Source organism: Heliangelus exortis, chromosome 13, assembly GCF_036169615.1.
Source record: "Heliangelus exortis chromosome 13, bHelExo1.hap1, whole genome shotgun sequence".
NCBI lineage: Eukaryota > Metazoa > Chordata > Aves > Apodiformes > Trochilidae > Heliangelus > Heliangelus exortis.
In genome coordinates this window covers 1,028,820-1,045,176 of record NC_092434.1, presented here as the reverse complement: position 1 = coordinate 1,045,176, position 16,357 = coordinate 1,028,820, and the positions used below count along the sequence as shown (strand labels likewise).

The 16,357-nt window shown below is 46.1% G+C and overlaps 1 protein-coding gene across 2 annotated transcripts in view; it reads right to left on the bottom strand.

Moving 5' to 3' along the window:
* Window positions 1–12,383, bottom strand: part of ZCCHC14 (zinc finger CCHC-type containing 14) — a 53,278-nt gene extending 40,895 nt beyond the window's left edge. For both annotated transcript variants that reach the window (XR_011728392.1, XM_071756583.1), the window contains exon 1: window positions 11,683–12,383. Coding sequence is in view for 1 of the 2 variants with exons in the window: in XM_071756583.1 (XP_071612684.1) it covers window positions 11,683–12,246 (564 nt within the window). In the remaining variant the exon portion in view is untranslated. The remainder of the gene's footprint in view (window positions 1–11,682) is intronic.
* Window positions 12,384–16,357: the final 3,974 nt, after the last annotated feature.

Below are 16,357 nucleotides of genomic sequence, written 5' to 3'. Positions count from 1 at the left end.
AGAAAAACGTGCATCTCAACATAACACAAGCTCTCCAGAAACTACAGGTCCCTGTAAGGCAAAAGGCTGACTCAGACACTGATTACTTGAGACAGTGCCAGGATTTAAGGACAATTTAGGCTTAAAACAATCCTTTGTTCACCCTACCATTAGCCTTACATATTGAGAGCAATCAGCATACACAATGCAAGGCAAAAATAGCACATCCCCAGCCCTGTACAATTACCTATTGTGAGCTCCATTTCGAGAGTGATGTTTATAGATTTATGTGCAGTTAATGGCAGCAAAACAAGTGAGAGACTCTGTACACTCCACATCCAGAGAAAAGCTTTATATGTGCAAATAAATCAATCTGGAACTGGACAAAGCAGGGTTACAGGCAGGTATTTGCCTTTCCAGCACTAACTTTCTGATCAAAAATAAAGTTTACTGTGTGCATCTTCAGGGCAGCTTTCCACCAGCAACAAAACCTCACTATCAAGGCTTCCCATCAGGAGTAGCCACTGAACTCCAAGCTTTTAAAACTTCGAAGAACAAGGGGAATAGTTTAAATCTCTTTGCCAAATTCAGTCTTTACCAAAGCTTCTCTCACACCACCTCTCTCCTGGAGCTCATTAAACTCTCCCTATTCCACTGGATGGCTGCTGAGAGGAAGTTCCAGCAGGCTGAGCAATGACACCAGCATCCTCCTGGCAAGGGGGAGACTGCAGAAAAAGGCACCAAGTAACAGAGCAAGCTGGAAAAGGAGATTCATTCAGGCAAGCTATGTTATCCGAGTTCCAAATATTTAGAATAATCAGAAAAAATAAACACTTGCAGTACTTGAAACTAAGGAAGAACACAGCCACATGGCTTCAGAACAATCCAAGCAAGCAGCTTGGTACAAGATCCTTACTGCCCTCCAAGCTCCTATTCCCTTTTCTCCACTACCCTTACAACAAGCACCCTGTGCAGCTTCAAAATCTGCATTTTGTTTACACGTAACCTCTGATTTTTTTTCCTCTAAAGATTTAATTTTTATATACTTGGTAAAGATTAATTGAGCCCATATGTCTCGACTGACTGAGCTCATGTACTATCTGATGCAGTCACACATCAAAGCAAAGCAGTTTCAAATTGGCCCAGAAAAAAAATCACAAAGCTCTGATTAGTTCCAAATGGAGCACTTTGTTAGTGAGCTGAATGGTGTTATAAGCAGCAAATTTCACTGCTTAAAGCTTTCATTCCAAATTTTAAATCATTTTTTCCACTGACTTAAACATAGCAATACTGCAAAGGTTTGGATTTGTTTGGGGAAAGTAAAATAATGAAAAATGTTTTGCGAATTAAAGCTTTATTTCCAAAAGTGACAGCCTTTATATATTTTTCTTTTAATTTGAGGCCAAGCAAAACACAGAAAAAAAAAAAAAACAACTTATCAGCTATGAACTGCAGAAGATTCTGTCCTGGAAGAGCTGGAAGAACCACTGGCAAAAGTTTACCAGGAGGTGCTCAGGAAGGACTCATCCAAATCCAACTGGAGGAAATGAGTGTCAGGTAAATTCTGGAGGAATATTCACCCCATCTGCAATCTCTAGTTTGGGCACCACACAAACAACTACTACTAAGTGGATTCTGCATGAAGAATAAGGCATTCCAGGCAGATAAAGAGTCAGAGAAGTGGTAAGCAAAGAGCTTTGGACCTTTTAGGATCTATCATATCTCTGCAGAAAGCCATTAAAGGAGGAGCATCTGCTGTTCCAGAGCTGTTAGAGGTTTGGTTACTGAAGTCCACAGTGAAGAAACTTCAGTGGTACAAAAACCAGAAGTGTTCAGGCTATGTGTAATCACAAACCACAGGAGTGACATTTTACAAATGCAGAGAAATTCACAAATGCCTCAAGGTCTCAGAGGTCACAGCATCAGACGTTTGAAAAGAAGACTTTGGGTTTTTCAGCTTAAATTATTTGAGAACACCAGCAGAGCCAGTCCCTGAATACTAATCAAATACAACAGCAACCCCAGACAGTTACAGCAATAGAAATATTCTCCACAATTCTTAATCTTACCCTTAGCACAGCATTTTGGTGAGGGCCAGTTTAATTAGATTAATAATAAACTCTTTTATCACTTGCTTATTCATCAATGACTCAAAGGTGCCCCCACTCAAATGGGTGCAGAAGGGATTCCCAACCCAAATGTTGCATCTACTATTTCCATAAGAAAGATCTGGCTCAGAGATTAATTTTTGATTTGCCAGATTAAAACCTTTCCTGTTGCTTGAATTTCAGGTTAACACAGTAACCATAAATGAAAATAAAATTCATCATTACCTAATGACTGAGGTTCAGCCTGAATTCTTCTTAGACTCATTCTCCATAGTAATAAAATATAAAAACTGGTACCAGCTACTGAAAAGCACACCCTTGCTTCAGGGGCTAAGCAGAGGCTCACAGAATGACACCCTGGAGCCCTCCACCCCCAAGAGTTAATCAGGAAAAGAAACTATTTTGGCTCAGGGGTCAAAGGTGTCAAGGCACCAGTTGCTAAAACCTTGGCCATTATCCCATTTTTCAACTTCCCAACTTCCAGCAAACAATAATCTTTTTCCAGCAGAATGCAGTGATTTCTTTTCTTCCCAGCAGAGAGGTACTAACAGGCAGGTATCTCCTTGGAACAGCAAAAAAAAAAGTTCTAGGCTGGTTCTTCAAAATCTGACCCATCAAAAAGCACACAGGGGAATGAAAAAATAATTATCAAAATCACCAGGAAGAGTTGTTTCAAGAGGCAGTGTTTCTCCTTCAGCCACTGCTCCCTGACATGGCTTTGCCACCATTCAAGACAATGGAAGTCAACCTAAAAATGGGAAATCTGTGAAGCCAGAGCCAGGAATTGTTTGCTTTGTTCTCCAGGGCCAGTGCCCATCATTTAATACAGCAAAGTCTTTCATAAAAATAACAGGACAGAGAAGCCAAACTTAACGTGGCAAGAATTTCACCAAAACAGTAATTATATGTTTCTTTGAAAAATAACCAGGGAGAACACAGAAAATACATGGTTTAATAGCAAAGTATTTGCTGACTTAGCTTCAAGTGGAGCCAGCAGTAAAAATCAACATAGCTTATACCTAAAGCATAAGATGACTTATAATTTAGGGAAGCAATGATACAGGATCCAAAGGAGTAAACAGATTTTTATACCTAGTTAGGTATGAAATTTAGGCCATGCATTACACAGGAAAAGTGAACAAAATCTAAAAGGAATCAGTTAAATGAGATCCTAGGGCTGCAGCTAAAAGCCACACAAACATATTCTCCCATTGATCTTGCAGGAAAACTTTTTCACATGATGTTCAGTTTTCAAAAGTGGCCAATAATGCACTGGTAAAGACCTCCAGATGAAAGCTTCTGCCAAGACCTGCTTCAGAAGTCTCCATTCAAACAAATCAAAGTGATCTCCACATCTGGGGCTGATGCAGAGAATCCATCAGAGTGCAGTCAGGACTGCATTTGGAGAGGGAAAACCCCACTTAACTCCATTCACTCCTCCCAGTTTCATATCAGTGGGGCTTAACAGCAGCTTATTTAGAGGTTAAACACCAGAGGCTTTAACACAGTGCAATCCTGTTTGCAAAAATGCTCCAGCAGAAGCTTCATGGCAAGGCTACAGCCCTTGCATGCTCAGGCAGATGAGCTGCTGTTTCCCAACCTTCAGGTTCCTAAAGAATTTTTTTTTTGGGGTGGAAAAAGGCATTGCTAACACTCAGGTGCCAGGCAACCAGTGGATGGGGTTGTGTTCAGTGATCCAAGCCTGAGCCAGAAACAAAATCAAGGACCTAAAACTCAAGTGTACTGAGCCCAAAACACCAGGAGGAACAAAAAGCACTCAAGCACCTTCCCCTGAGCAGCACCAAGCCAGGAGGCTGCCCAGCTGCTGGGGAAACCACAGCCCCAGGCACCACCTCTGCATTTTCTTATACACCCAAATACCCCAAATTTCAAGCTGCTCCTTCTGAAGATTTAGGCTCTTCCATGAGGAGGTTTAAAGAACACCTTAAAACACATCCAACTTCTCCACATCCCAGTGGAGCCCTCAGCACTTATGTTTACAGGGGTTGAGCTGTTTTGTTGGAGTGGGACAGGAATTCACCTGAAAGGCTTTGGTTTGTGCTAGAAATCCATGCAGTTCCAACAGGGGCTTCCCAGAAAAGCATCCACCAAGTCAGGCACCTCCATGTTTCTCTACACCTCCAGAAGGTCCCACACCTATTCTCACAGGAATTGGGTAAAAAGGAATCCATCTTCAAACACAAAGGGTGAAGAGGCAGTTCAGAGGGAAATGGGATGACAGATGAGATGCTTTGGTCCTCTGAGACTATCAGTGCAGTGCAATGAGGTTTAAATGCTATGGGACAACCTCACCTGCTACAAAACTCCATTATAAATTCAGTAAAGCAGATGAACCACAAAAACTCTGGCTTCTATTTTATAGACTGAAGTCATTTCCACTAAAAATCCTTTGCTTAACAAATTGTGACTGCTCTGTTCATACAAGGAACAATCTGCCAGAGTGTAATCAGACTTTAATTCCACTGTGCTCTGGGTTTGCCACTCAAGACAGAGTCAAAGGAAGCATTTGGGAACACCCAGCAACACCCAGCTTGTGCAAAGATGTGAAATCAAAACAGATAACTGATTGCAATCAGACCTTTAAAGAGATACCACTGCTCTACACCTGGGGTTTGATACAGAAATTATGTCTCTGTCTCTTCAGATGAATGCTACCAAAGCCTAAAGCAGAGGGAAGAGGGGGAAAGTACCTAAAACTTCAAGAGAATTCAAAGTGTAGCATGGTCCTGTCTGCTGCACAAGCCTCTGGCCCTTAATGGTATCTGCTTTTAAAATGTTTATCATGTCCATATTATATGGACTTTACAGCTACCATATTTATTTATTATGAAATTGCCCCCAAAGGTCCAGTACCTGTATTTGGGAGGTAAAAGGAGAGTCAAAAAAGCAATTAAAAAGTCTGCTGAACTATAATCTGAGCAATGATAGCATAAACCTTTCCCTGGTAGGTTGGTTCACTGCCACTTGGGTCTCTTCAACAATTCACAAATTCACTGAATTGTATTTCTCCTTCCTTCTTCCCCCTCAGTATCCACTGAAGTAATGACTTGAGTGTAATAAAACTACTTAAGGTGGAAAAAAAAGGTGATACTGGAAAAGAATTCATAATATGCATGAAAAATCTTCACTTTCACTATTTCTTATCATGACTTGGCAGGTCACTTAATTAAACATTTAATTAGATTTTAGTCTGAAGTAATTGATCTGATTTCTGGATCACTACAGCTATTTACAAAAATCCTGAAGCCCTGCACTGGCCAGAACACCTGCCAATAATTTTATCCTTCCCAAAGATGTTACTGGATAATCACACCAAGGGGACTAAAGGAAAAATTCTGTTTTTGCATGATGCAAGAAAAAGGCATTTAGATGTTTAAATTACAAAATTTAACATCACAAAGCCACGTTTGTGATGGGTTACATCACAAAATGTACAAAACCCATGCAAATAACACAGACCTGGACCATAAGAACACCTCTTTGCCAGCTTTAATATCCATTTCACAGCTCAGCAGTGAACAGCTTCAACCTGCTTCTATTCTTCTGCCATAGAGTCAGGTGAAATTCTAGTTTTAGGTATGACAATGGTTCTTGTTTCTAGAGATGAATTAGATCCAGCATTGCTATAGCAAGATTCTGTGTGTTCACAGAAACTCTTATCTATATTCTTATATCTATATCTATAATCTTGGGAATTATTTTTTTTTTTTTAAGAAAAAGAACACTGAAGAGAAAGTAAAGAGCAAGTAAAATGGACACTGCAGTATTTGAACACAGATGACTGCACACAACACCTTAACCAGAGCACACCTGAGCATCACAGGTAGAAGTCCATGGAAGAATCAGAGCTCTACCCTGCCAGAAAGAGGCAGTGCTGTACCTAATATTCACCTAAAATGACAGAACCCCAGTTTTAGGAATTAAAACATTTTAAAAAAAGCTAACCCAAGCAGTTAAATACTTCCAAACAAGGATGCTGTTCAGTACCTCTGAAGCTAAGACTTCAGGAATGCTCCTGGGGTGTGCTTAACTACTGCTGGCTCTGCTTTTCCAAGCAGGATCTGCACACATTAAGAGTTTGAACCCTGGGACAATTCAAGATGTTCAGCACCTTACAGAAGGTATTTTTATTCCAGTAGAGACTCAGCCTTGCTTAACTGACAACTAACAAGTTAACTAGCAGAAAAAAAAGTAAATTAAACAAGTGAAGTGAAGCACACTCTTAAAACAAGAACTTCATTCAGCTTGCCCAAAAACTGGGAAAATAGTTCATGGAAAAAACAGAGTCATTATTAGCTCAATACAAATTTTTTGGGCTGCTCTGTCCCTGATGTTTGGGTGTGCAGTCCACTTTCCAAGGCAACTAATTTAGGTCCTTAAATTCCAGTTATCATATAATTGGGCAAAGTGAATCTGGTGGTAATTAATATCTTAATTACACGAGGCTGTTGCCTTCCAGGATCACTGTATATGTGATTTTTACATATGAATACATATGTGTACATATTTTACATATGAATATGTGTATTTACATGTATATGTAAAGCTCATTTCTGAAAACATTGCAGGTTTGAGACTGACCCATTTTATCAGCCACAGACACTTTTTAGCAAGTGTTATCAGTAAGAAATGAGCCAGAGAACTGGAAGCCTCACATTTCTTAATTGGAATATCTATAGGTTTGTGTAATCCACGTTGCCCCAAGCACTGAGAATCCTAAAATGGCATGGAAGGATTGGCACATGGCACAGCTGGAAGCTACAAAACCTGCCCCTCCAGCCCCTGGGGTTTGTTTCATGTGGTTATGAAAATGAGATCATTCCTGAGATAGCAACTCCTGATATCAGTGATTAAACTCCTCTAATCCTAGCTAGGAACTGCTATTAATGTGGTACTCTGCTAAAGCTATGAAACACCTTCAGTGGGTTAGGAGGCTAAAAAGTAGGTTTTTCATTACTTGTAGCTCTACAAAGCTTGCATAAAAGTCTGACACAGATCACTAAATCCACAGACTGCCTGCCCTGTGAGGACTTAAGGACACTGTTTCAACCTAACTAGTTTTTTCCAACTCATCTTTCCTCAGAATAAAAAAAAAAAAATTAAAAAATCTCTGAATATTTCTGCAGATGGCACAGGTACTTTGTCACCTGTAGCAAACACTGCAGAAAGGTGAATGAAGGTGGTTGAAATGCACCCTGCAGAACTCCACACAGCTCCCAGTGCAGCTTTAGTTATTTCCATGGTTTAGATGGAATAAGCATGGGTGAAAAAATAGCATAGAATCATAGAATCATAGAATCCTAGGGGTTGGAAGGGACCTGGAAAGATCATCTAGTCCAACCCCCCCTGCCAGAGCAGGGCCCCCTAGAGTACATCCCCTAGGAACGTGTCCAGGTGGGTTTTGAATGTCTCCAGTGAAGGAGACTCCACAACCCCCCTGGGCAGCCTGTTCCAGGGCTCTGTCACCCTTACAGTAAAAAAATTCTTTCTGATATTCAACTTGAACCTCCTATGCATCTTATGCTATAAACCTGAAATAGCCACTGGGGCAGAATTTGAAAGCAGAGGAGGGAAGAGCCCTTCTCCCCATTCACAAGGGATCAACCTGGAACAGCCACATAACTACAGTGGCTCTGACTCTCCTTTCAGCTGCAGCCAGACCTCCTATTCCTGCCCCTGAAGCTGAAGCCACAGCCAGCTCAGGGCACTGGAGAGCTCTTGTCACAGCCAGGGCACAGTCAAAGCATCATCTGATTGCCCTGCTTCCCCAGAATGAGGAGGGGAAACAAGGAAATACAAGGTGACAGGTTGGTGAGTAACTCCTTTTATCTGTGTTACATCCTCAGCGTTATTAAGGCATGAAGACTGCCTGAGAAAATCAAGTTAACCTGTGCAGAAATTCAGATTATTGTGTCCAGGTGAGTGCCAGTGTCCCAGTTAGGTCCTGGGATGTCACGATCCCAAAGGGCTCTGTAAAGACAGCACCATTACAGCCTCAAAGCAACCAGGAGTTAATAAAACCATTCATGTTTTCACCTACAGATGTTCATTATCAGAATTCATACACAGCTGGGGGGCTGGTTGGCAGACAGTTTCAGCACATTTCTCCCTCTTCTGTGGGTCACAGCTTCAGCAGTGGCAACTCACCCATCAAAGCCCCTGGATGTGTGCTTGCACAAGACCAGTGGCTACTGGTTTTCATGTGTCCTGATGCTTCCAGCTCCTCTTCCTCTCCAGAGAGCAGCAGTTTCCAGCTCTAAGCACTATACACCAGCACAGAAATAACCCTTTGGATGCCAGGCTCTAAATGCTGGCCAGAAAACCATCCTCTCTTGTGCCAAAGGTATACAAGACAGCTAAACAGGCACCTTAAGGTGCAAAACCAGCCTGGTAACTCAGTTGCATCATTCCCAGTTGAAAATAAGCCCATTAATGCCAGGAGCAAATTTTTTTTTAAAAGACCTGATGCTTTAGATATATGCCTGGGCTTCATTTGAAGACAATTTGTATGGTTTCAATTTTTAGAAACCATAAAGCACTTTAGATTTCATGCCTACCAGCAAAAGGTTTGAAGAATCCACAACTCAAGTCCTGCAAGCACTGGCACCATTCAAAACCAGAAGAAAATAGAGGACAAGGGGCAGAAATTATCATCTTTACAGGGACTCCAGCCTGCTGTGGAAAGGGCAGTGTTCCCTTTACTCAGGGCAAGGAAACATAATGTTCATTTTGTACTATCAAGTAGAAACCATGACTCTAATAATTACTGACCTACTTAAAGTCAGCCACAGCCACCTTTTCCTGTAAAGTTTAGATTCATATAATCCAAGAATAATCCCAAAATCCACAAATTAAAGCAAAAAAAAAAAAAAAAAAAAAAAAGGGCAGCTGTTTTGTGCCTCTTTGCACGAAATGCAATGCAGGGAGTAAAAGAAGAGCAAAAAGCAGTGATCTGGATCCCTAACCAACCTCAAATGTGTTACCTACCCCCCAAAGCAACTTGGAGAATGGTGAAATGTTTACAGTGACTTTGTATCAGCTCTTGAGTCTCTGTTACACACCATCTATTTGAGATTTCACTGCAAGATGTGAAAGAGAAGAGGTGGAAAGGCTGCAAGCTCCAGTCCTCTGGAAAGAAGTTGCAGCTACTATCAAGTTGGGTCATTTTTGGATAGGTCCAAGCAGAAAACTTTGGTGGTCCCACAAGTTTTAGCCCCTATTCCCACACTCAGAACAAGACAAACACTGCAGGATAAGGACCCCCTATTTTTAAGGAGCTCCCTATTTCCATGCCATTTCCCAGCCACTCCATTCCAGCTTCCAAAAGTTTCTCAGGACCTGGAATGGTGACCACTTGTCCACCTCAGTGTCTAAGGATGAGCTCCAAGAGGTCTGCCCTTGGGATTTAGGAGCAGCATTCATACAATTTAACACAGCCCCAGGCAGCTCAAGCTGTAGTAAAGCAACAAGAGTGATGAGAAAATGTTGGCTCTGGGAAAAGAAATCCTCCTCCAATTCCAAAGAGGAGGAAGAGCAGAGGACTCTTGGCAGGCAGCAGCTCACTTTCTCTTGACATCTGCATTGGTTTTTTTTTCTAGGTGATGTTACAACACAAATATTGTCACAACATAACTTGGTAACATCACAAGATCTAAGTCCACAGGGTTGGAATTTATTTGTGCATACTTAAACAGGGCTGAATGGAGAAAGACATTGTTTTTTTTCCATTTGCTTCATCCAACGCCTGGTTCAAAGCCAACTGCTTACTCCAAAAGTAGCAAAATTACACAGCTATCAACTCTGAACAAATGCAACAGCCTTAAGAAATGAGGTCTGCATCTGCTCAACCAAAATGTATATTCTAGATACTGTGAAACCAAAGTCACCTTTTGTGTTCCCCCTCAACTATTCTGTACGTAGCAAACAGTATTCTTCAATGCCAATCTCTTATTAAAAAAATGTATTTTTAAAGAGACACTCCTTTAATGGGCTCAGAAGAGGGAAAATAAATAGGAAATTCAAATGACAGTCCTGCATGCCTTATTGCTGGCACAAAAAATGGAAGGATGGATTCTCCATCCATCTTAAGATTGACAGAAATAGTGCTGGAGTTTTTCAGCTACATAAATCACACACTCCTTGGGAACCTCTGAAAGCATACCCTAAAATATGTTCTTGCCTGCATAATGTTACCTTTTTTTTTTTTTTTTTTGGCTCACCTTATTTTTAGGAAAACTGCTGTATGATTTACAGCCCTCCCTTTCAAACGTGGGGCCCGTGCATCTTTTGAATAAGGGAAGTTGCAAGTAGTTACAGAAGCTTTTTCTGGCTTTAATTATACCCTTCTACATGCTCTGTGAAATATTCTTGCACATCTATATTTCACTCACGTCAAGCTTTAGACTGAATAAAGAGGCATTCCCATACCCCCCCCCTCCTCTTTCCCCTTAATACAAAATGTCAGGAACAAGCACTGTTCAAAGACAGAGGAAAGGAAGAGGAAGAGAAACAAGGAGTTTAGCAACACTCACCCAAAATTTCACAATTAAAGCAGTGGTAATCAAAGAAACAACTAAATCGGAAGGAAATCTGTATTCAGGGGAAGATCAAGCACAGATTTCTGCCTCAGTCTGAAATTCAATGCTCAGCTGAATGGAATCTCTACTGAGCCCTCAGAAACAGCTTTATTCAGGACACTACTCCAGTGGAGGAATTTTCTTAGCTTCCAGGTACACAGCATCTCTCCCAGGAGAAGGACAAATTGTTATTTCCTGACTTGGTCCACACATCCTCAAAAGCTCCAGCCTGGTTTATCTGCTCACAAGCACCCACTTGGCTGGCACTCAGTCTGAACTTTCCAGCAGGTAGAACCCAGCCAAGACAATAGTTTGACTCCCTAATTTGTAGCTGGTTAAGAGCACTTAAGTAGTCAGTAACACACCTAATTACTAACAGCACCTCTTAGTGTTACTCTCCAGTTTAATTGCTGGCAATTGAAGGAAGGGCTAGCAAGTTAATGACACTGAACCACTGACTCCAGGACCAATAAATAACCCCAAAGATTCGGGGTGACAGGCAGCCACAACATTTCTTTCCCTTCAGCATCAGAAACTCAAAACGTTTGCCATTCTTCTGAACAAAACCCAGGCTCACCAAGATGCCTTTGCTACTGGACAGCTACTCCCAAAGCTGATTCTGCTTTCCAGCTTCTCCCAGGAAACTTTTGAACAGATGCTTGTTCCTGAATCTAGAGACACATCTTTGTTTCCTTACTAAACCACCGGTCTTCCATGCAACTCCCTCAGAAGATGCATGGCCAGAAGCCATCAGTTAAGGTTTACAGTGCTGCTGTTCCTACTTAAAGGTCAGAAGCTTGTAAAAAAAAAAAAACCAAACCCATGCATCCCCTCTTTTTCGCCCTCCCTTGACCATCCCCCCCCAGCAACCAAGCAAGTCACCTCTGCCAGCATTTATCTGTAGGAAAAGAAAGCTTTAAAAAAATAAATCAAAGCTGCAGACACAACCCAGTGCCCTGCAGCAGTGCCATTGGCTTGGAAAAAAGCAGGATACCCACCTTGTGGCAGCCAGGATAGGTTGCCATGGTGTTGAGGGTAGAGGTGCTGGGATTCTTGCTGGTGCTGGCCATGATGTTCTGGATCTGGGTGAGCTCCTGCCTCAGCACCTGCTTCTGGTGGAAGCTGAAAGCGGGGTGGTTGGATGCCATGGTGAAGAGCAACAGGAACTCATCCCCCGTGCGTCCCTCGTTGAGCTGCAGCCCATAGTTATTGATGACCGAATCGATGTGGGTCAGGGTCCGGAAAAGGACCCCGGCGGCTTCTCGGTGCGCGGACCCCAGGAGGGCGAGAGAGACCAAAAGTTTGCTCCGCACCACCTCGTCCGTCAGGTTGGTGAGGCTGCCCAGGTCGGCGGGGTTGTTGGCCTTGATTTCGGAGTCCCGCAGGGAGTGATAGTCCTTACGGGCCAGGTCCTCTAAGCAAGCCCCCAGGAACCTCAGCTCCAGGGGGATGCAGAGGTCCAGGAGGCCGCAGAGGAACTCGACGCGCTGCGGGGAGGGCAGTTCGGAGAACCAGCGGTACACCCCGTCCCGCTGCAACCGCGGGCACCGCTTCTCCACCATGGTGCTCCGCCTGCCCCCGGCCCGCAGGGAGCCCGCCCGGGGGGCGGCGGGGAGGGCGGGCGGCAGCGCCCCGAGGGGGCCCCGCAAAGCCCCCGCGGCCCCCGAGCGGCCCCCTCCGCGCTCCCGCCCCCCCGGCAAACCCCCCCCTCCCCCCCGGGGGGCCACGGGGCCCGGCGGCGAGGAGCGCGGGGGGCAGCCCCCGGAGGCGGGCAGGGCCGGGCCGGGCCGGACCCCCTCCCCTCTCCCCCGCCTCCCTCCCTCCCTTCCCCCGCAGGTGGGTACCGGCGGTACCGGGAGCCGCAGGCCCGAGCGCTGAGGCGCGGCCTGGCCGCGGGGTCCTCGGCCGGCAGGGCCCCGAACAGGCCTCTGCGCTCCCGCGTCCTCCCCTTCTTCACGGGGCGGCTCCTTCTCTGAGCCGGCCGCCGGTTGTCTCCATCCTCCGGGCCCGCCCTGGGGGGCTCCGCCGCCGGAACCGGAGCCGCCCCGCTAAGGGAAATAATCCCCGGCTAGAAGGCAGCGGGGCCGGCGGAGGGGGCAACACGCACGGAGACACACGCAGCACCGGTGGGGAGGCGGAGGGATCCCGCGGTGAGCAGTCCCTGCCGGCGAGCCGAGCGGGAGGGAGAGGAAGGAGCCGAGCGGCGCCTCCACTCCCGGCCTGACCCCGCGGCTAGCCCCGCCCCCCTCTCCGCTGATTGGCCGAGGCGTCTACTCGCGCCTGGTGATTGGCTGCCTGCGAGCTCGCCCCCTCCCATCCGCGCGTATAGGAGCGGGGTCTCCAGGGCCTGTCAATCAAGGGTTTTATACCCCCTCTTAGTCCCGCCCCCGGCGCTGATTGGTCGAGCGGATGCTTAAATAGGAGGGGGCGGGAACGGGCGCCTTTTGTGTGAGGCGGGCGGCGGCGGCGGGGTTGGGGCTGCTGTCAGGGGGCGGCCCTGTCAGGCGATGGTGGGCTAGGCCTGAGGTGATGAACAGCCTCAGGGCAGAGCTGTGCCTTCCCCTCACCCCCAGGAGGAGCCGCGGTGGCTGATTTGGGCCTGGGGCTCCTGTCACCCCCTCTGGACAAGGGTTGTTTCCTCCGGCCTGGGCAACCCCAACCTGAAAGGGCACCTCAGGGTGCTCTCCTGACTGACTTTGTGTCATGTTCGGCCGGTTTCTTTCTCTCTTTCGTGGGTTTTCTATCTAATCTTCCTTCTACCTTTCCTGTCCCAGCTTTTTTTCTGACTTTTCTGTCAAAAGCTTCTTTCTGTCAGCCTCAGGGAGTAGAGGGAAGGGCTGCGATGCCCTCTTCCCTTAGCTGTTGTTTTAGGATGGCAGAGAGCCTCAAGGACAGAGCAGAAGGGGGTGTGTAACACCCAAATCCTCATAAATCTTTTGGCAGCACCATTTGCCTCAGCAGCCTGGCCAGACCAAGCTGTGCTCTGCAGCCCCAGCCAGTTTGGCTCTTGACTTCAAATCGCCTCAAAACGCAGCATGGGAACAAAAGAGACCCTGAAGACCTCTTAAAAATTTTTTTTTTTAAAAAAAATTTTATTCCCACTCTCCATTCTAAACCAGGCTCCTGGCTGATGGGGATGGAGCAGTGTGGTTTTACTGTCTTCAGGTTGGCCTGGTGGTTGCCCAGCCAGCAACCACGAGGCAGACAAATAATTTCTTCTCATAATATTTTTCCATGGGACTCAGTCTGGTGTAGCCCAGTAGCCAGGCTGCCCACCAATTAGATAAATGAAAGGAGTGGAGATCTTTTAAGTGGAACAGGCCAGAAATAACATTTTCAACACAGCCCCAGGCAGGCAGAGGATGATTCCAGACTTGATTTTTATGTGATTGGAATCTTCTTAAGAGATGGAGCATGTCTTTTTATTTGAGCAAGTGCAGGGTTGCTGCAGCACAGATAAAGAAGAAAGGCAGTGTTGATGTGTTTATAAGCACAGTTTAGTTATGGCTGGATTTGATCTTTATGGGGTGCCCACGATGCCCCAGTGTGGGCTGCTTGCTGTCACATGAGCTGTCTGAACACTTGTGCTGCTGTTGTACCAGGGGAAAAAGCCTAATTCCTTTGGGTGATGGCTTGTTGGAAACCTCATTATACACCTTCAAAAGACCAACTGCTGCACCACAAAAACTCCAAATGCTGCTGGTTTATCCTCTTTTCATTTCCCTGTGGAATGGCCCAGGCTATCAGCTGCGTTTATTGAAGTCCTGCTGAAAGGCAAGAGGAAGCAGCCAGAGAGCCCTTGGGGGGCTTGCATGGTGCTGTGTGTTGTAAAGCTACACAACTCCCCTGTGCTGAGCTCTGGGGAGGCCACAGCTTGAGTCCTGTGTCCAGTTCTGGGCCCCTCAGCTCAGGAAGGAGATTGAGGTGCTGGAGCAGGTCCAGAGAAGAGCAAGGAGGCTGTGAAGGGATCCAGCACAAGTCCTGTGAGGAAGGGCTGAGGGAGCTGGGGGTGTTGAGGCTGGAGAAGAGGAGGCTCAGGGGAGACCTCATCGCTCTCTCCAACTCCCTGAAAGGAGGTTGGAGCCAGGGGGGGGTTGGGCTCTTTTCCCAGGCAACTCTCAGCAAGACAAGAGGGCACAAGAGGTCTCAAGTTGTGCCAGGGGAGGTTTAGGTTGGACATGAGAAAGAATTTCTTTCTGGAGAGGGTGCTCAGCCATTGGAATGGGCTGCCCAGGGAAGGGGTGGATTCTCCATCCCTGGAGATATTTCCAAAGAGCCTGGATGTGGCACTCAGTGCCATGGGCTGGGAACCACGGGGGGAGTGGAGCAAGGGTTGGACTTGATGAGCTCTGAGGTCCCTTCCAACCCTGCCAGTTCTAGGATTCTAGGATTCTGTCTTGCAGCCTCCCTGGGTGCTTTCCTCCCAGTGATCCCTCCTTGGGTGCAAACCAGACGTCCTTCCCTTTCCTGCATTGTCCACTGGAGCAAGGGAGGGCAGAGAAGAGAGGAAGGGCTCTCAGTTTTAGGGAAGGTTTGCACTGAACTGAAGCAAGGCCAGGCAGTGGGTGTAAGTTGAGTCCTTTGGTGGCTCTTCTGCTCCCGTTGGTGGCTTTAACCCAGATTTAATCCATCCTGAGGAGTCTTCGTAGTTCTGCTCCAAGCCAGGAGGCTGATGATTGCCTGCTGGTCTGTAGTGAGCTGCAGGTCTAAACTTTTCCCCTCGGATACCAAGTCAGAAGTTGAGTGTATAATTTTGGTGCTGCAGAGTGAGGCTGGGGCTCCCAGCCAGAGCAGAAATCCTTTTGTCTGCCAGACAGCAAGGCAAACTCCAGTCTGAGGTGTAACATCTGAACTGGGAGCCTTTGCTCTGATGAGAAATGGCTTTGGGTGAAGCTGAAAGAAACCAAAAGGAGCAGGACGTGTAATTGTGTCACAAGCCACCAACAATTCCAGGCTAGCCAGCTGGCAAAGCGAGGAGCCACCCTCAGCAAGATAAATGAAGAGCTCGTGTTACTGCTTGCTGAGGGGCTGTGAGGCTGTGAGTGAGTGAGGGGCATCCTGGGGTGCCCGGGCACCAAAACTGCCTCCTGGTTTCATCCCAGCTCACCACGTTCCCTGCATCTTCTCTCTTTCCCTTGTGCACATCCGAGACAAAACAGCTGGGGGAGATTTCTTGTCAGAGCACAGCAAACCAAAGCTGGAAGTGCAGCTCTTTCCCTCCTTTTGTGTTTTCAGAGGCTCTGGGTGTCTGGGTTCTCCCAACATTGGGTGCGTCTCCTCGTGTCCTCCCCTTCCATCTTGAGGGGCTGGATTTTTGGGCTTGGATTTCCTCTCTCCTGTCTGAACTCCTCCCTTTCCTCTAAGCAGCGTGTTGGAAGGAAATGTTTGGCATGGTAAACAGCCAAATCCACAAGGATAATTTCTCCTTCATGCGAGTTTGACTCAGTGGGACATGGAAAGTCCAAAAGCATATAAAAATTACTAGGAAAAAAAAAAAACCAAACAGTGTGGGATGGATAACTGTGTCCAGTGGGAAAGGAACTATTTCCCTTCTTTATCCATCCCCAGAGCCAACAGGAGAGGAGAATCTCTACCTGTTGGAATGAAAAGGGGAGTTTTGGTCAGGTTAGAAGGACAGTTGTGTCACCCAGGTCCATCTCCTGCCCAGAGCTC